The sequence below is a fragment of the Pteropus medius genome, unplaced genomic scaffold (genome assembly GCF_902729225.1).
Source record: "Pteropus medius unplaced genomic scaffold, Ma_sr-lr_union100, whole genome shotgun sequence".
NCBI lineage: Eukaryota > Metazoa > Chordata > Mammalia > Chiroptera > Pteropodidae > Pteropus > Pteropus medius.
This window is the reverse complement of record NW_024352004.1, coordinates 555,622-574,757: the sequence shown is the minus strand read 5'-3', so window position 1 is coordinate 574,757 and position 19,136 is coordinate 555,622. Positions and strand designations below refer to the sequence as shown.

At 51.0% G+C, this 19,136-nt stretch overlaps 2 protein-coding genes across 20 annotated transcripts; one reads left to right on the top strand and one right to left on the bottom strand.

Moving 5' to 3' along the window:
* The first annotated feature begins 1,873 nt into the window (after window positions 1-1,873).
* ATXN7L3 (ataxin 7 like 3) lies at window positions 1,874-9,648 on the top strand. Of its 16 annotated transcripts, none has more exons than XM_039846679.1 (13): window positions 1,874-2,255; window positions 3,604-3,714; window positions 4,014-4,146; window positions 4,348-4,519; window positions 4,714-4,811; window positions 4,995-5,017; window positions 5,343-5,388; window positions 5,598-5,626; window positions 5,938-6,006; window positions 6,280-6,323; window positions 6,592-6,663; window positions 6,757-6,914; window positions 7,010-9,648. In XM_039846679.1, exons 2-13 carry the CDS (start codon window positions 3,664-3,666, stop codon window positions 7,156-7,158), a joined length of 1,044 nt encoding a protein of 347 aa, XP_039702613.1. In that variant the 5' UTR covers window positions 1,874-2,255; window positions 3,604-3,663; the 3' UTR covers window positions 7,159-9,648. The 16 variants fall into 16 exon arrangements, with proteins under 16 accessions (XP_039702613.1, XP_039702610.1, XP_039702611.1 ...); XM_039846676.1 differs by having other exon boundaries at window positions 5,541-5,626; XM_039846677.1 differs by having other exon boundaries at window positions 5,322-5,388.
* A 79-nt stretch (window positions 9,649-9,727) lies between these two features.
* TMUB2 (transmembrane and ubiquitin like domain containing 2) lies at window positions 9,728-13,891 on the bottom strand. Of its 4 annotated transcripts, none has more exons than XM_039846682.1 (4): window positions 13,743-13,824; window positions 13,074-13,133; window positions 11,221-11,787; window positions 9,728-10,987 (listed from the first exon to the last, which is right to left on the bottom strand). In XM_039846682.1, exons 2-4 carry the CDS (start codon window positions 13,106-13,108, stop codon window positions 10,621-10,623), a joined length of 969 nt encoding a protein of 322 aa, XP_039702616.1. In that variant the 5' UTR covers window positions 13,109-13,133; window positions 13,743-13,824; the 3' UTR covers window positions 9,728-10,620. The 4 variants fall into 4 exon arrangements, with proteins under 4 accessions (XP_039702616.1, XP_039702615.1, XP_039702617.1 ...); XM_039846681.1 differs by having other exon boundaries at window positions 13,689-13,794; XM_039846683.1 differs by lacking the exon at window positions 13,074-13,133 and having other exon boundaries at window positions 13,743-13,891.
* Between the last annotated feature and the right edge of the window lie 5,245 nt (window positions 13,892-19,136).

Sequence of the window (19,136 nt, the reverse complement as noted above, 5' to 3'; positions counted from 1 at the left end):
ATTCCCCTTGAGACTCCTCAAGGCCTACAGTGTTTAAGCTCATGAACTTGTCAGCACATCTTTAGTCCTGTGTGGTCTGATCTGCTTACTTGCTGCTGCTTCTCCACCCATTCCTATGTTTCAGCCAGTCCTCAGAATGAGCCATACTTCTGAAATTTGCTGTTTGGGATGTCTAGTGCCTTCCTGGCTTACCTTGACCTGGTTCTCACTAAAGACTTTCTCCACCAACTCTTCCATCGTTTGATCCCTTCTCCTGGCTACCTCTGTCCCCTATGTATACCTCTCATTTTTATCACACAGTTTGGCAACTATTTTCTTACAGGTCTGTTTACTCCACAAATTGTGAACTTCTTGAGGAAGCACAACTGTCTTACTTCATTTTTGCATCCCAGCACAGCTGCACCATAAGAATTCCTACAGAGCACTGTAAGAATAACAGCTAAGATTTGCCAGGCACTTACGCCGAGGTAAGAGTTTCATGTGCACTGATTTGTCAATCCTTACAGCAACCTAATGAGATAGGTACTATCATTATACACAGTGACAACAGAAGAAACTGAGGCAACAGAGCTCATTTGCCCAAATTCATTTGTCAAGTCCACAGATTTAAATTTAGATCTGAATCCTAATCTTAACCACTTAGTATTATCTCCTCAGTAAATGTTTGCTAAAGATTAAAAAGCCAATGATGGTCTCAGCTGTATGAGTTAAGACTTTCTCCGTTTAATCTTATCTTCTGAGGGAAGAGGGCTGTTGTACACCCGTTTCAAGACTCCAGACACAGAGTAACCAGGATGGAAGCGCCAGTCTAGGCATCTACAGCGGCTGGGAGGCTGGGAAAGGACTCTTCCTCAAGAAGGTAAAGGGGTACAGTGAGAGCAGGAGGATATGGGCACATCCAGGGAAGTAGCACTGGGTCGGGAAAAGGGTCTGGCCGGTGCCAGGCAGGCGGTATGAGGTGGGGGGTCCAGCGTGGGTTCCGGAAACAGGAAAGGGGAGCAGGTGTGGGATCTAAAATAGGATGAGGGCGGAGAAGACGCTCCGCTCAGAAGGGCACAGTTCAGTCTCCGCCCTCAGCAGAAGACCCTCATCTCGGGTGTTTGTTGGTTCGCAGGCCTGGAGTGGGCTAAGACCCGTCCAGAAACAGCAGAAACAGAGGCTTGGGCGAGCCCCTTCGGCTCCATGGGTGTTTTGCCCTGAAGTGCTAACTGCGCCCCACTTTAACTCTGGCCTCTTCACAGAAGTGGCTGCACGCTTCAGGGTAAACGCCGGGGTGGGGGGGGGCTGAAGGGGGTGGAAAAGGCCCGGAGCCCCGAGGGAAGGGCGGGGGAGCCTGGGCCGGAAGGCGTCCCAGGCTCGGCTGGGAGCCGGCGCTCTCTTTAGACGCCACCCGCTGCCCCCGCCCTGGAGCCGGCCGGGACGGCACAACGTCTCCGCCCCCAGCGCACCGCGCACCTCACCTTGAACGCCGCCCCACCCACCACCACCCCATTGGGCCGGCCAGGCCGAGGCGGAGCGGCGATTGGCCGAGGTGGCTCCCGAAGGCCCCGCCCATGTCCCCGCCCCCGTCCCCGTCCGCCGGTACTTTGGACGGCGGCGTGGCGCCCCTCCTCCCCGCCCGGTCCCCGCCCCCTGGAGCAAATGCTGCCGAGCTGCGGCCGCGGGGCAGATGCACGCGCTCGGGCCCATCTAGCTGGCGCGAGCCGTCGCTGGGCGCGCGAAAGCGAAAGAAGGAAGAGGAAGGGAGGGCGGGGGCGGGGTATTGAGGAGGGGCGGGAGGAGGAAGAGGAGGAGGTTGGAGCGCGCTCGCGCTTGGCCTCGAGCCCGCGCGGAGGGAGGGGGAGAGGGGCGCGCGCGCGCACGCTCGCGTTCTCGCTCGCTCCATCCATCCATCCTCCGGTCGCGGCACGCGCGCGCGCTCCGGGCTCGCGCCGCACCCCCCGCCCGGGAGAGGCGGGCTGGAGTGGGGGGCGGGGGGAGGGGCGCGCGGACGGCGCGCGGACTGCGCGCGGGCGGGGTGAGGTGAGGAGGAGGAGGCGGCGACGGGACGAGAAGGGAGGGGAAGGGGCCATGGCTGCCCGGTGAGGCGGCGAGGCGGGGGGGCGGCCCGACCCCCCGGCCCCGGGCCCTGGGCCCCGGGGAGACGCGAGGACGGACCGACGGACATGGGGCTCCGGAGCAGCCGCCGCCGCCGCCGCCGCCGGAGGACGCGGCCCTGAGAGGCCGCCGGGCCCCGGCGCGGCCCCCCGGGCGGGGTGAGTACGGGACGGAGACAGGGACGGGGGAGGGGCCTGCGGGGGGCGGGGGGCGGGGCCCGAGGGCTTGGGCCCCCTCCCCCCAGGTCTGGGTCAGCGCCCCTTCCCCTCCCCCCGGGCCGACGCGGAAACGCCCGGCTTTCCCCGGCTTCCCGGCCGGGCCGGGGCCCCCTGCTCTCCCCCTGTCTGGGTCCCCCCTGGGCGGGGCAGGGCCGGCCGGGGAGGGGGCGCGGGGCCTTTGTTAGGGAGCCAGGCCCCAGCCCCCGGGACAATAGAGACACCCTCCCGGACTCTTCTCCCCGGCCGGCCGGGGCTGCCGGCGGGTGGGGAAGGAGAGGGGCCGGGACGCGTCCCACTCTGCCCACTCTCTAGGGGTCGGTCTGTCCCGGACCGGCGCCGGCCTCCGATGGCTCAGCTCTCCTCCCCCCAGTCGGTATGATGCAGCAGCAGTGCCGCAGGGACGGGGGAAGAGCCGAGGCCCGGCCTCCTACCTTCCCCAGTGCCCCTGGTTCATTTGTCAGTCCCCACCCCACTCTAGGCTGGCAGCTCCTCAAACTCGTACCCACCATTCAGAGGGGCCCCGGACTGTAGGCGCTGTTTCTGAATCCTTTGGTGGGGATTCCTGGACTTTGGGGCTCTTGGAGAGACTTCCGGGCAGGTCCTGAGGGAGGGAGGGTGGTTCTCTAAAAGAAGAACAGGTAAGGGGAGTGCCCACTCCTGGCATGCCATCCCACTGGGCTCTACCCCGTCTTGCTCATGGTGTCTAGAAATGCCCTTTTAGCTTTAGGTGTCTGTGGATTCTGTTCCCCTCTTGTAGTTGCAGGCTTATTTCAAAGGGAGACAGTGGGGTGAAGGTTGTAGGGTCCTAGGGCCATTTCTACTTCTGGTCGCAGTACCCCCCCAAGTGGACATCCTGGCTGAAAGCAGAGGTGACTCTGAGGAGAGCCTAGGGAAGGGGGGAGTGTATTTAGGAGTCTGTGCAGTTCTTTGCCACACCCTGTGGGTTTGCTTTGAGGCCTTAGAGTTCCTTCTCCTCCCCCTGCTGCATTGCACCATGGGTATCATAGAGGGGTTTGAGTTTTGGGGACCTGGGGTGAGCTGCTGCCTCCTATAGATCCAGACTCTGATTGGCAGTAGAGTCCAGGGCCTGAGTTGAGGCCTGGGAAGGACTAGGCCATCTTTGGGTTTTAGGTCCTGAAGGACCATCCAGACTTAGTGAGCCTAGGCCTTAGGGAGGGGTATATTCTGATGCCAGGATTAAGCTCTGGGCAGCGAGGTGCGGAGGGGATGTGGCAATGTTTAGAGGTGCCTTGGACTCACACCAACACCCCCACCCCCATGTGTGCAGCCGTGTTGCCGCCCGCTGTGCTATGAGCAGTCAGAGCGCCGTCTCCACAAGAGTTTACAAATGAAAATGGAGGAAATGTCTTTGTCTGGCCTGGATAACAGCAAACTAGAGGTGAGGGCTCCCCCACGTGTGCCTCTAGTTCTTTTTCTTGATGTCTCTACGTCGCTATATCTGGCATCCACACCAAAGAGGAATTTGGGTAGTCAGCCTTGTTCCTTAAAGGGAATAGCCAGCTGAAAAAGCCCAAGGATCCGGAAGAAGAAAGAAGGCAAAGTCAAGATGGGGAAAAATGGCAAAGAAAGCATTATTTTTGGCCAGGGCGAATTGGCAGGAGATTTGATTGGTGAGAGTTGCTCTCAGTCCAGGGGGCTGTGACTCTCGTGACCGTGGATGTTCTCCCCTGGGCCCAGGCCATCGCTCAGGAGATATACGCGGACCTGGTCGAGGATTCTTGTTTGGGATTCTGCTTTGAGGTACACCGGGCTGTCAAGTGTGGCTACTTCTTCCTGGATGACACGGACCCTGATAGCATGAAGGATTTTGGTGAGCTTCAGGGTTGAAGGAGAGCAGTCTAGCCTTGCCCTGGTAGTGCCTGGAGGTTCCTCCTCTGGAAACCACAGCAGATGTAGAGCCTGGAGCTCCTGCGAGCTTAGGCAGGGGGTTTGAAGAGGCCATGGGGCCATGGGTGGGAACAAGAGGTGTGTCCCCCGCCTGCCCTGATCGCCACGCCTCTCCTGTCCCCAGAGATCGTGGACCAGCCAGGATTGGACATCTTTGGACAGGTTTTCAACCAGTGGAAGAGCAAGGAGTGTGTTTGCCCCAATTGCAGCCGCAGCATTGCTGCCTCCCGCTTTGCTCCCCATTTGGAGAAGTGCCTGGGAATGGGTCGGAACAGCAGCCGAATCGCCAACCGCCGGTGAGGGCTTCTCCCCCTGCTAGAACCAGAGCTGTTTGTCTTTTGCAGCTTGTACCATGGTGTAGTTCCCTGGGGGCATTTGTAGGGTACAGAGGGTGGGTTGTGCTTGGCCCCAGATGCTTCATTATATCTCTGAAGTTGGGGGCAAGAGAGAGGTGGCAGACTTGACCCTTTTTTTTCCCTCCTCTTGTCAGGATTGCCAATAGCAACAGTATGAACAAGTCTGAGAGTGACCAAGAGGATAACGATGACATCAATGACAACGACTGGTCCTATGGCTCAGAGAAGAAAGGTGTTCAGGGATCTAGAGAAATTTGGGGGGCACTGGGGTGAGATGGGCTAGCAGGAATTGGGTATGTAATGATAAGTTGTTATCTTGAATGAGGGGGAAGAGTGTAGCTTTGTACTTTTCTTTCGGTGCCCTTAGATTGGGAACTTAAAGTGACCCTGCCCTTTATCCTTTTGTCCTACACAGCCAAGAAGAGAAAATCAGACAAGGTAAGAGCTGGGGCAAGCATGAGGGAAATTTGGGCAAAGGACAGATACCCTTCCCCTTTGGGCAGGGAGTCCTCGGGTGTCTTGACTCAAGTCTGAGGTCATCAGGTGCCTCTGGGTTCTGGGATGAGGGTGTCTGTGGTGGGCAGGAGGGCAGCAGAGGCCTTGGGGGGATGGGGAGGGGAAATATGGGTAGACAGGCCTCTTACTGGGGAGAAAGAGTAGGAATTTGAGGATGTTTCTTTGTCAAATCTTTTTTCCTTCCCTGGGTTCTCGGCTCCCCCTTATCGTTACCCTTTCCCCAAAGCTATGGTATCTCCCATTCCAGAACCCCAATTCCCCTCGAAGATCCAAGTCTTTAAAACACAAAAATGGTAAGTGGGACTGGAACAATGGGAGTGATTCTAGCTATGTCTTCTGTGATTCGTTGCTGGAGGGTGGAGGTTGGGGAGCTTGGGGGACAGGGGTGTTGAGGGAGGGCCTGTGATCCTTCTGTCACCCCCACTTCCTCTCTGGTTATTTTCAGGGTTCTCTGTCTGTACCTCTGCATCAAACACCCTTCCCCTTCTTTTTTCTTCTTCAGGGGAACTTAGCAATTCGGATCCTTTTAAGGTGAGTAGGGGTTCTCTTCTTAGGTTCCCTCTCATTTCCCTTTATTGGTTGGGTGGGATTTAGACAAGTGGGGTCAGAATGGTGACAGACAGAAACACTAGAGAGGGTATTTAGGTCTTGCATATTTATGTTTTTGGGGGGGGTCGCAACCCCTCAGCCATGTGCAGATGAGATAGAAGGAATCACTGGAAAACTGCTGGGCAGTCCTAAGGCCTACTCACTTAGAAAAGGATGAGAGACTGGTTCTCCACCCCCGCCCACCCTCCCTTTGGCTACCTCTTCTCTAATCTGTACCTCTGGTTCTCTCCCAGTATAATAATTCAACTGGGATCAGCTATGAGACTCTGGGACCGGAGGAGCTGCGTAGCCTGCTCACCACGGTGAGGGACCAGGGAACGGGAGACCTTTGGGAGTGGGCTGGAGCCACAGGCAGTGGTCAAGGCCCTGGAAGAGGCTGGTGACATAGCAATCAGGGCCATATAGTTCTCTCTCTGGAATTAGGTTTCCTGGTCAATGGTGGTCTGGGATCGTCTGCTCTGGACACCTTGGGGCCATTTCTGCTTGCGCAATCTAGCATTTATACAGAAGAAAACATCTAGTGTCTAGAGTAGGTTGCCCTCCATCCCTCCTTTCAGCTTATATTCCTCTTCCAGCAATGTGGGGTGATTTCTGAACACACCAAGAAGATGTGCACAAGGTGAGCTCAGAACCTAGAAAGGGAGCTGGGGGCCCTCCTGTGCACACACCCTGGGTATGGGTACGGAGTATCCCTGGACTTGAGCAATGGGACTCCCGCCCTCCCCCTCTCCTCTAACAGTCAGGCTTTAGGCCGCAATCTGGGGGCTCTTCGTTCATCCTTTCCCTGTTGGTGTCCATACCCCCGACCTCTGCCGAGGGGAGGGGCTTCACCTGAGTTCCTCACATACTTCTGCCTGGTCTGGGTCTGATCATTCTCTCCCCACCAGGTCCCTGCGCTGCCCCCAGCACACGGATGAGCAGCGGCGAGCCGTGCGGATTTACTTCCTCGGACCCTCAGCGTAAGTGATCCTCCAAGGAAGTTAGTGGGTTGTGGAAGGTTGGGATGCTAATTGGTATTCCTAAAGCCCTTCTGTGGCCCCTCCTCCTTCCAGCGTCCTTCCAGAGGTCGAGAGTTCCCTGGATAATGACAGCTTTGACATGACTGACAGCCAGGCCCTGATCAGCCGGCTTCAGTGGGACGGCTCGTCTGATCTATCACCCTCTGATTCAGGCTCCTCCAAGACGAGTGAGAATCAAGGATGGGGTCTAGGTAGGTGATCCAGCTGGGCCTGAAGCAAAGGAGTGGGGCACCTTGTGTTCTCCAGCCACTACCCTGCCCTCATTCCTGTACCTCTTTCTCTTCAGGTACCAACAGCTCCGAGTCACGGAAAACCAAGAAAAAGAAATCCCATCTGAGCCTGGTAGGGACTGCCTCCGGCCTGGGCTCTAACAAGAAGAAGAAGCCAAAGCCACCGGCACCCCCGACGCCCAGCATCTACGATGACATCAACTGACTTGGGTGCAAGGGATAGCCTTTGGCTGAGTAGAGCCCTCTCTCCCGACCCCCACCCAGGTGGCATAGCCTGGCAAATGGACGGCTGCTGGGGGTCTGGGCTTGAGAAGCTTGGTGGGCCAAGCAGGCAGAGGATCCAGTTATGCACCCCTGGGGGGTGTCAGGGTCCTCTGCGATGGAGCACGACCCCTCCGCATGCAGGACTCAGACCTGGACATATTATGCCTTGGACATAAATTTGGTGGGGAGGCGGTTTTCCTATTTATTCTGTGAGTTACTGGATGTCCAGCTAGGCCAGGGGCCTGACCTGGGCACTCTGCCAGGGCACTGCCTGCCCCCCACCCCAGGAACTGGACTAAGCCCTGCCGAGGAGCATTGTGGCTACCCGGGAGGCTGTGAGTTGGAAGCTGAGCCTGGAGGGGGCCTCCCGCAGCTTCCCTCAGCAATGTGAATGGGTCCGGTGCTTGGAGCTGAGGGGCAGGGCTGGTGTGTCCTGTCCTGTCTGTGTGCAGAATCCTATCAGATGCCCCCGATCCCAGGGGTAGGCAGGCACGTCGAGCTGTCTGCTGAGGTAGGCGTCCAGAACTGCCGCCGCCTTCCCTGCCCCTCACAGGGGCAGCCCTTTCCCCTCAGTCCCCATGGGCCTCCTCGGCAGCAGGAGCTGTCCTTTTATTGTTGGGTGCCAGGAAAGGGCCTCCAGCCTCTACAGCTTCAAGGAATGGGCAAGGGGAGGATAGGAAGAGGGAGCTGTGTATCAGAATGACTCCCCTCTACCTTTCCTCCCTATAACCCAGGGCTGGTGAGGAGTGGGGCCCCAAGGTGAGAGGGAACGGTGCTGCTTTGAAATGTTTTCTTACCTCATTCCCTGCCCCAGGAAGGGGCCCAGCCTCACCCTCCTGGGGTGGCCCCATGTTTCTCCTGCCTACCCTGCCCCGCTGCCCTTCCAGGGCAGCCCAAGTTCCCAACTGCTGCTTGCCACCCCCCCTTTCACCTTGACCAGCTTCAGTTCCTCTCTCGATGCTCCTGCCTCCGAAGCCTGCCCTGTTTCCCCTTCCTTAGCCGCTTTTAAGTTATTTATTCTGTACTTGTGGTTTGGGGCTCTGAGGAAAATCCTGATCTTTTACCTCTCCCCCCCCCTTTGCTAGGAGTAGGGTGGGAAGAGAGGGTAGTTTCTGTGCTCTGGGTTGTCATTGGAGGGGGAAGGGGTGTCATGTCTAGGCATTGCCCCTCTGTGGGACTGTCATGCCAGTGTGCCCACCTGCCTGGTCTACATCCTGAAGAGATGTATTGTCCCACCTCCATGCCGGCACCATCACTCCCAGGAGCCCAGCTGGAGAATTACAGTCTGGGCTGGGAGCAGAGCTGACTGACACAGGGGTGGAGTTGACCCTGAGCCAAGTTCTCTGGCATTTGCTGGATGTGTCCCCTGCCCTCCTCCCAGGAGGACTTATCCCACATTTGGGTAGCTAGTACCCAGGTCTAGTTGGACTGATTTGGGTTCGGGATCCTAGAGGGTTAAGGGAACAACAGAGATGGGGTCGAAGTACCCTGTCTGGAACCCCAACCACCCCCTGGGGTGGTTCTTGCGGCTGGTGCCTGGTTACAGATTGGTTTTTAACCCAAGAATTGTGATTATTTTTTAAAAAGCCAAATTTTGGCAGGAGTTAGAATGAAACCCGGGGCCTGGGCTCCTCTGTTCTTGACCCTCCACGGTCTTTTCCCTCTAAGGGAAAGCCAGAGGGAAAGGAGGATCTCAGCCAGCCTCCAGCCTGCTCCCAAATGACGTCTTGGGAGTAGGCTGAAGGTGAAGGGAGGAAGGCCAGGGGCCATTCTCCCTTTTGAGAGGCAGCTGCAGCTCAGGCCCTAATATACCCTTTCCCCTCTGGCCTCTCCCTTTCCCCCTTCTGGTTGGAGGAGGGAGAAGTGGGAAGTAGTTTGGGAACTGGTTTGTCCACATCCACTTCCCCATTGTTCCTTGGCCCGCCCTCAGGGCAGAGCCCCCTGCCCAGGCTGGGTAAGAGATGGGCTTGGTCCAGCAGGGACCCTGAGGGAGCAAACCCCCTTTCCTTCTGGGGAGATTATGCCCCCTACCATGTAGTCGAACGGGCTAGGAGCTCCCCCTTCCCCTCCCTCTAACAGCAGGCTGTGTGGGTTTCAATTCCCATCCTTCCCACCCTGGCTAGGTGTCGTCCACCCTGTATCCTATCATGTGTCTGAGTGTGTGTGGGGGGGTTCTGTACTAATTTCCATGGCCGGTGGCTTTTCCTTCCATGCATCACTCCCCCCCGCATGCCCAGGGGCCACCCGCCTGGCATTACCGCATGCTGGGGTCATTGGGGGAGGGGGGTGGGGCTCACGCTGTCCTGTGGTCTTGAGATTTTTATTTTTGCATATGTAATCCATCTTGTACAGGTAGCTAACTTTGTAAACGCTGTGTATTTCCCCTGCCCCCATGGCTGCTGGTGTAAATAAACTGCATCTCCCGTTGGTAGCCTGGCCTACCCACCCTCATTACCATGTTGCTGGGGCAGAGCAAAGCCATTCTCTTAATGTCACAGAAGGAGGCTCCATGACCACAAAATGGAACTTTATTCAGTCACAGACACTGACCCTCCATCCAACAACCCCAGAGGCAAAGGCCTGGGGCCCAGTACTCCATACCCAGAGCTCTCGTCCTTGGAGCTCGGCAGGGTAGGACACTGGCTGAGGGCCAGAGCTGTCTCTTGCTTACAGCCTTAGGCCTAGGGTAGCAGCAGCTGTGGCCTGGCCTCTCCCAATGCTGGGGGCTTGGCTCTGTGCCCCAAACCCCTTCCTAACGGAGTTCTATAAAGGACTTAAAAAAAAAAATACAAGCAAAGTGCTTTGAAAAAGGGAGAACACTGGAAACTGTCCAGAACACCATGAACACCCTATTCCTGCTATAGAGGTGGAGAGAGAAGGGAGAGGTGGCTAGGTGCCTACAGGGCAAGCTGACGGTCTTCATTCTTGTCTGTGTGACTTTAGTCTCAAAAAATGGATATTCCACTAAGGAATCAAAATATACTCCAGGCTCCCTACAGAAGTATGCTGGGGCCATGCTGAGCTGCCCTGGCAGGCGGCCCTGGGTGCTAAGGAGTGGACATGCAGGACAATGGGAAGAGCAAGGGTCATAGCTAGGAAGGACTCTTCAGAGCCCAGACTCCCCACTGAGCTGGGCCACCAGCTTGGTTCTGAACTTCAGGACCCTCAAAGTGAAGGAAGATGACATCCTTGTTTCTACCTGAGTTGTGCTTGCACAAAGGGGATGTCTTTACCCTCAGGGACATGAAGGGGAGGCCCCATACCTGCCTTCTGTGTCCTACGGAAGAGGACCCACCACATCCTTTCCATCCCTCCCTCCCAGGCCCTTGGGCCCAGCTCTGGCCAGGAAAGTGGGGAGGCAATAAAGGAGGAAGACCACGCCTTTCATTTTCTCCCTATGTCCTTATCGTCCATACATCCCAAATACTAGGAAGCTGAAGAAGACAGTGACCCCCACCAGGGAGACAGTGGCAGGTGCTGTGAAGAACTGGCGGTAATTGATACGGAAGTACCAGACCACACCCAAGAGCACCACAAACACAGGCACCATGAGGCTGCCCACACTGACACCAAGGCTGGGGGGCTCAGTGGCTGAGGTGGAGGCCAGGGAGGCTGAGGGGCCCGGAACAGCTGACCCTGGGGGTGAGTGGTGGCAGTGAATCACACAGTTGTTGGTAATGTTCAGGGAACGCAGTGTGCGGGCTGGGTCCTGCAGCAGGCGGCCCTGGTAGATCAGTTTCATCTGGCTCTCTTGTCCAGGGAAGTATTTACTGCAAGGATGAAAGAGATATGAGAGACAGAGAATGAGGAATGGGAAGACAAACAGGCCTGGATCAACAAAGCAGGGCAATAGGGGGAAACTGAAAAGTGGGTTTCAAGGAAATACTCCACCCATCCCTAATAGGGGCTGGACGTGAAACTTCCCTGCTGCTTCCATGTCTATACTAGCCTCCTCCGAGGCAACCAAGGGCTAAACAGCCTCCCACTTTTCCAGCTTACTCACCTCTTCAGGGCACCCACAGTATCTTCTGGCCTGGCCACAGCCAGCTCCTCAGTGTCATTGAGGAATTTGAGCCGCACATTGATGAGGCCAGGGCTGGGAGGCAGGCAGGTGCTATCCTCAGATCTCAGAGGGTCTTCTGGACTGCTGCTCTCTGGGCCTGCTTGTCTTTTGGGCAGGCCTTGGATGTCAAGCAGATGCTCAAGGCTGGGTTCAATACCACTCCCAGCTCCAGGCTCCCCTGTGGAGTCTCCCCCACCTTCACCAGCCTCTTCAGCCTTCTCATCATTACCCTCTGATGGATGAGGGAGTTCAGTTGGCTCTGGGGTGCCTTGGCCTGCCACCAGATGGTCCACGTGCCCCAGGTGAAGAACGGATGTGTCGCCAGCTGACACAATAGTGCCCAGGAGCTGGTTGCTACCGCTGTCTGCTACGTAGGTAGAGAGCCAAGCTAAGACCAAGGCTAGAATCAGCACCACCACACCTGCCACCACAGTCACCTCATTACCCACACCCTCAATGAGGGTGACATCAGAGAGTTCCATGGCCTGGCTGCTGACTGGGTCCACACTGCAGGAACAAAGGGGGACAGTATCAGCAGGGCCTATGGCCTATGGGATTGCAACCAGGTTTCTAGTTTGTTTAGGTTCTAACTGACCCAGCTTCAAAAGAAAGGGCAGTTTACTGTCCTGTATAAGGGGAACAAACCTTCCTAACTCTGGACCCCCAAACTCAAGCTTTCAGGTTCCACACCCTTCTACTCTCACATTCCAACCCCCCAGGGAGCATGGATCATCAGGAAAACCTTACAGCTTTGTTGCTGTTGCAACTGTTTGTTGTTTTTTTGGTAGACAGGGAAAAACATTTGCTTTTTTGAGCCTTGAGTTTCTCCAGGATTTTTATCACTTGGTCAAGCAACTATGCCCCTTAGAAGAGCCTCCTAGGTGGCCTTAGAGAGACAAAAATGACTGGAATATTTTATTTTGGGGACTTTTGGAGGCACAGTAGTCAGTCTTACCAGATTGTCTCGTTTGAACCCTATCTCATTTATGGTCACATATGTAGGTCCAGATGTCAAGAGCCAAAGAAAATTAATTTACCAACAAAAGCAGAGTCAGACCTTCCCAAAGGGACAAAAGAGTCAGAAAACCCCCAAAGTCCTGTAAGGGTCATTAGCAGCCACCATACAACAGATATTTTATCTGCCTCCTCTGAAACTCTTCTGGCAAGCACTGGGGATCAAAGTAGGACTGACACCAGAAAACCACCTTCCTGGGTCATCATAGGCTCACTACTGCAAAACCACAACCCAGGTGGAACGGATTTGGAAAATTGCAAAATAGGTCTCACAATCCATCTCTCAATCTTTTTGTACTGTGTAGGTTGTCCCTTGGCAGTTTCTTAGAAAGGCAGGAAGGATCTCAGTTTGCTCCTTGGAGTACCTACTCTTTCCCTTGGAGAATCCGCTTTCACAGCTGTCCCTGGGCAAATCCAGTCTTATGATTATCATTACCAGACTATTCTCACAACACCTATAAAACTTCATTATACTTATCGACCTGTCCATCCCTCTACAAGACTCATGGAAGACAAGGATCACATGCATTTCTCTATGTACCATGGTATCCAGCATAATGCCATAGCAGTTACTCAAAGAATACCTGTGGAACATATCAACATCTGACTAGTTTCCACATCCTTATTTAGTACATGGGCCCTGCAGTCAGAAATAAAGAGAAAGAAAAAAAAAACTAATTTATAATCCCGGTCTTGCTCCTTACTAGCTCTGTAACCTCAGATACTTCTCAGGGACTAAGCTTTTTCATCAGTAAAATGGGGTTAAAAATAGTACCTACCTCATAAGGTTGTTTTGAAGATGACGGGAAATCATCGAAGCAAAATACTTAGCAGAGGGCCTGACACATTGCAATTGTTCAATAAATAAATGGCAGCAATTATTTATCACTCCCACAACTAACCCCTGATGGTAAGGTTAATGTCATTAACCCCGATTTACAGTAAAGGAAACTGACAGGCGAAAACGTCAGGCACGGACACAGGGAACTTTAGTGGGCAGGGGCAGGGCAGGGCAGGACCCCAGGTCTGCTTCAGAGGCCTTCACTCTCTCTTCAGCCTGTGAGGAACCCTAACCGCGCGGTGAGGGAGCGTTCCCGACCCTGTCTTTTCTAAGGCGAAGGCTCCCCGTTTGGGCGGTCCTATTTCCGCGGCGCTGGAGAGGGGTCCGTGGGCCCACCTGAGCCGAAAGGCTGCCTGGCCCCAGCCGCGGTGCCCAAGCCTAGTTCTCCCAGCCCATGAGGGTTAGAGTCGAATTAGGGGGTCACAAACCATCCACACCCCTCAAACTTCGGGGCGGGGTCGGGGGGCTGGGGGCGGGCTTGAGTACGCGAAAGTCATGGGAAATCAAGGGGATTGGACTGATACTATGCCTGGGTAGGGAAGGAGGTCCTCACCTGAAACGGCCAGACTAAGTGTTTTGACTTCGTCAGGCCGGCCCATAGACTCACCTTTCCGTAGGGGCTGGGGGAGGGGCTGGCTACCCCCGATTCTGTCCAGGGTCCAGTCTCTTCCGGCTTCTCCCGGAAGCTGTTAGAATCAGAGATAGGAAGTCCCGCCCCTATGCCTGGCACTGATGACGCAAAAGATACGTAAGGCGGGCTGACGTAAACGTATTCTTTAAATAAATGGGACAGGTTTCTCAGCGGAAGGAGAGGTGGAGTCATTGTTGGCGGGATCGTGGCCTTCCCGGGGCAGGGCCACGCCTAGTAGGCGGGCCCTGAGGATACGTGAGTTGGGGGGCGGGGCCAGGAGGGGGGGTGCTTGAAAGGGGGCGTGGTTTTGCGTCTGGAGGACTGAGCGGGCTGGCACCGCTGGGCAGAACCCAAGTGGCGCTTCTCTCTTTCCAGCATTTTTCTTCCTGCCTTTCTCCCAGCCAACCGAGCTGATGGATTTGTTATTGCTCTGGTTAGCGGGATTAGTAAGGACTCGTCTCTATGACCTCCAAGAATTCACCTCAGAGTTAGCCAGGAAACAAATAGGAGACAAGTTAGCCACTGTCCTCTGAGAATGCGGCCCCGGTTAGTGTGGGACCTTGGTAAATTAAGCGAAAAAGCAGTCAAAGAAGACACAGATTCAGCTCAAGTTCAGAGCACAAGAAAAGCAGGATCCCCAAAAAAGACAGAAAAAAAAAGATTCAGCTGCCAAGAACTTGTCCAGATTTTTGCAATTAAATTTCTTTCTAAAGATATGCTAGGGTTTTTGTTTTCTGGTGAACTATTGATTGAAGTATTAATGATGCAGACAGGGGCAAACTCATAAGCGAAGAGCTCAGTGGTTTTCAGAACACACTCAGTGGTTTCCAGAACACACTCATGGAATCTGCACGTGGATCGAGATATATAAAATGACCCATAACTCCCCTTCTTGTCCTCTTCCACTAACTTAGAAAGAGTAGTTACTATTCTGACTTCTGTCACTATAGATTAGTTTTCTCTGTTTTTGTACTTTGTATAAATGGTAACAAATAGTATGTACTCTTTGGTATCTGACTCTTTTTTTAAAGTCTTTTTCTTGTAAAATATACATAAAATTTATCATTTTAACCATTTTAAGTGGCTAATTCAGTGGCATTAAGTACATTCACAGTTTTGTACACCATTGCCACCATCCATTTCCTGTACCATTCACCTTCCTTCTTCTATTGTACTTTCTGTCTCTATGAATTTGCCTATTCCAGGTATCTCACATAAGTGGAATTATACACTATCTTTTTGTGTCTGGCTTATTTCACTTAGCATGTTTTCAAAGGTCATTCATGTTGTAGACCATATCAAAATTTTATTCTTTTTTAAGGCTGAATAATATTCCATTGTGGAATATTAGAGAAAATAATATTCCACATTTTCTCTATCCATTCATCTATTCATAGGTATTTGTGTCGTTTCCACCTTTGGGCTAATGTGGATAATATTGCTATGAACACTGATATACAAGTATCTGTTTGACTCCCTGCTTTCAATTCTTTTGTCTGGCATCCTTTGATCAACAATATGTTTGTGAGATGAAAGGTAGTCTTTTAATTGCTGCATACATGTAACTTTTGGGTTTAGAGCTTAGCGTCTTTATTTTGAAGAACACAGGAAGGGGCAGAACATTATAGTACAATTAAACAGAATTTTGAAGAATGAGTAGAGATTTACCAAGCAAAGCTCCAAACAGAATAGCAGTTTCAAGGGCTCTCAAATATTTAAGGGAATGGATAAACGAATGAGTTGAACTGCTGTTAATGCTTTTGAGAGTTTATTATGTGTCAGGTACTGTACTAATATTTATATGATCTTATTGTCAATATTTTGTCCTCTACTTTTCTCACTTAACTATATACCTTGAAGCTTTCTCCATGTCATTGAATATTTTTATGGCATAGTTTTAAATATCTGCTTAACAGTATTACCTTCCCTGTTGCACCATACTTTTTTAAAACTAATCATCTCATTTAAATGGACATTTACATTTTCAGTACTTTGTTTTTAAACAATGTTTTGATAAACATCTTTGTGTGTCTTCAATGACAGAGTTGTGTACACATCCATGATTTTTTCCCCTGAGGATAAATTCCTGAAACTGGAATTGCTAGGTCAAAGGGTGTTCACATTTTTAAGGTTTTTGATACATGGTGCCACATTGTCCTCTAGAGGGCTGTACCTGTTTCCATTCCTACCAGCAGTGTGAGTAGCACCCACTAGTGTTCTCTTCCCACAAAAACATGGTAGAGGCTAGAGAGAAACAGGGAATAAATAGATGGGCGAGGTTTTACGAGATGTGAGAATCATAAAGATGTTTATAAGCCAGAGGAAAGAGCAGAGGAGAAGGGGAGAAATGATGATAAAAGTAATCTAAAAGGGGAATAATTGACTGAGCAGTGCCCTCTGTAGCCATGGAGGGCTGAGTCAGTGCCTGGCTTGCTCTGGGGAAGAGGTGAGAAATTGGCTGCCTCAGGTAGCTATCAGATCAATCCATTTATGTTAGGTACATACACTCTGTTCCCCAAACTGCATGGACTCATTTCTGCCATAATGTTTATCACACTACAATTTCATTTTTCATTTTTCTGTCTCACTAAATTTATTGAAGGCAGGAACTTTTTTTTTTCTTTTATTATTCCAATATCTGCAAAATTTATCCCAGTGCCTGCACGTATCAGGTACTTACTTGACACTTGATAAACATTTATTAAAGGAATGATAGATGGATTTGGAGAAGCTGGAGGGAAGAGATGGGAAATTTGAATGGGTTCTCTATCTGGTAGCTGGAAGCAAAGTCTAAGATAGCCATGGTAGTGTGGTAGATGAATGGAAAGGAAGTAGGAAGGATTGGCTAGGGATGAGATAGACTTGGAATGCTCAGCAGCTGGGATGAAGGGTTGGAAAAAATGGAGGTTGAATCTGACAAGGGATGCGTTTTATGAGTGTGTACAGCAAAGGACAAGATGCAGTTAAGGGTGTTTTGAAAGAGGGACTTTCAGGGTTGGGTTTTTGAGATTGGGTTTTTTCTCGAGAAGAAAAGCAAGGAAAGAAAGAATTCTGCAGTTGGGACTATATCACTGCACAAAGCTGGTTTCTTTTAAATATAATAATAATTAGAGATTAACAGAGTATTTTAATAGATCTGAACTCCATTGGACATTTTTCACGATGTAGTTCATGAGATGTTTATTTTTCTTAAACTACTGAACTTAGGTATTCTTATACCTTTATATGCAATTAAGATGGCTATATAATGGTGAATGTATCTGTAAATCCTAGGATGTTACTACCTTAACCAAATATGTTTATAGTAAATTTGTTTTATGAAAAAACAAAAAATGCTTGGGGGGATAAATTTGATGGTGTTTAAGAGTACAAACTTGTAACTTATAGTAAATAAGTCATCTCTAATGCACGTATAAGGAGTATAGTCTATAATACTATACTATAATGATGTAATGTGATAAATATTGCTTCAATGACAATCATAATATATAAATGTGTCAAAGTAACACAATGTACATCTTAAATATACAAATTGTAACATATCAAATTGATCAAATAAAAAAATTTAAAAAGACACACACAAAAAATGTGCTCCTTCCCTAATCACTAGATGTTATTCATTTCATGATTGCTGAACCGACAGGCAAAAGGTATCTGGATTTCAAGTGAGTTTGAATGTTTTTCATTATTTCATCAACCACTTTGTAAATTAACTGTTTGGGCCTTTTGCCTTTTCTTTCCTTATTTTTTTTTTTTTTAATTTACAAGAATCCACGAGTACCCCTCTGTAAAAAATTTAAATACAGACCAGAAAGTCCCACTAGCACAGTCCCTCTCCCCTCACCAGAAGGGAATCCTTGGATATCTGCCTCCCTTGTCTTTTTCTGTTCATCTACAATGATGGAGTTTGGTTTTGTTTGCTGTACATATTGTATTCCAACCTGTTTTTTCTCTTTAAAAACAGTCTTGAAAATCTTTCCAAGGCATTACATATGCTGTTCATTTGGAATCTCTCTCCAGTTCTTTCCTGCTGCTGGTACTACCTTTGTAAGGGCTGAATTGTATTTCATAGCATGGATTTGTTTACCACCACCCACTTGCTGAGTTGGTGCAAACAATGCTGGGATGAATATTCCTGTGTGCACCAGCCTTTTGTGTAACTGGGGAGCAATATTTAAGGGTACTGTTGAATTGCCCACCAAGGTGGCAGTTTTCTTTCCTACCAATAGGATATGCGAGAACTTACTTCTCCATATCTTCACAGGCCCTGCATATTACCAGTCTTTAAAATTTCCCCGAATCTAGTGGAAGAATAATATCATATTGCTGTTTTAATTTGCATTTCTCTGATTGTTGGTGACATTGAGTATCATCATTCATTTACTTGACAGATATTTGAGTGTCCACTCTTCTAGGTACTGTACAGGCACCAATGCAACAATGGTGATAAAACAGATGTTCCTGCTCTCACACATCAAGGGAATAAAACCTTTTAGCTTCAGCTACATTTTCCAATAAAATCAAATTTAGACTTTTTCTGTATCCAGATCTATTAATCTTTCCTTTTATGCTTTTACCCTGGAAAATCTCCTACCCCAAAATAATATACATAATCACATGTATCTTTCATTTTCTTTATACAGGTATCTTGTCATAGTTGTAAATATAACAGAAAAAGCTGAGCTAGGTGGGGTCAGCCTGCTGTGATGGGGTGGACAGCTCAGCATCCTCCCCTGAGAACAAGGCTCCCAGCTTGGGCACAGGACTAGAGAGGATTTCCCTCTCTTCTCTCAGGCCTTTGGTTCTGTGAAATTAAAGTGAAAAAGCCCAGAAAGGAGAGGTTGCTGCTCCGCATAACAAAGTAAAAGCCTGTCTTTGTGTTGGTCCAAGGGCATCTCCGCAAATACAACTCCCCACAGAGGAGGGGAGGCTGGGCGACAGCTACAGGAGGCCAACCCCAGGACTCCTGACTCATCTCAGCTGCAAGACTCCAGATGGTACTGGGGGTGGAGATCCCAGGATCCCTCAGTGAAAGGACAGGAGTGCAGGCTGTTGGGAGCTCCTCCTCAGTGGTGGGTACTACAGGCTCAGGGGCTGTGAGGGGGCTTGTGTTATTCTTATACCCTTTTTTCTATCCTAAGAGTCATAGTTGCTCAGTACAGAAAACTTGGGAACCACAGGGGAGGACAAAGGGGGAAAAAGAAACATGGAATGATAGGTATCTCAGCCACATTTCAACCTAACAACATCTACACATTGGTTCTGTGCACAAGTCATTTATTTGTATTCATAATAACTGGCTTGGCTTGAAAGCTTCCTCTTAAAGATAAATGGTAGTACATTTGACTCTGGGACCAGAGGAGGAAGAGA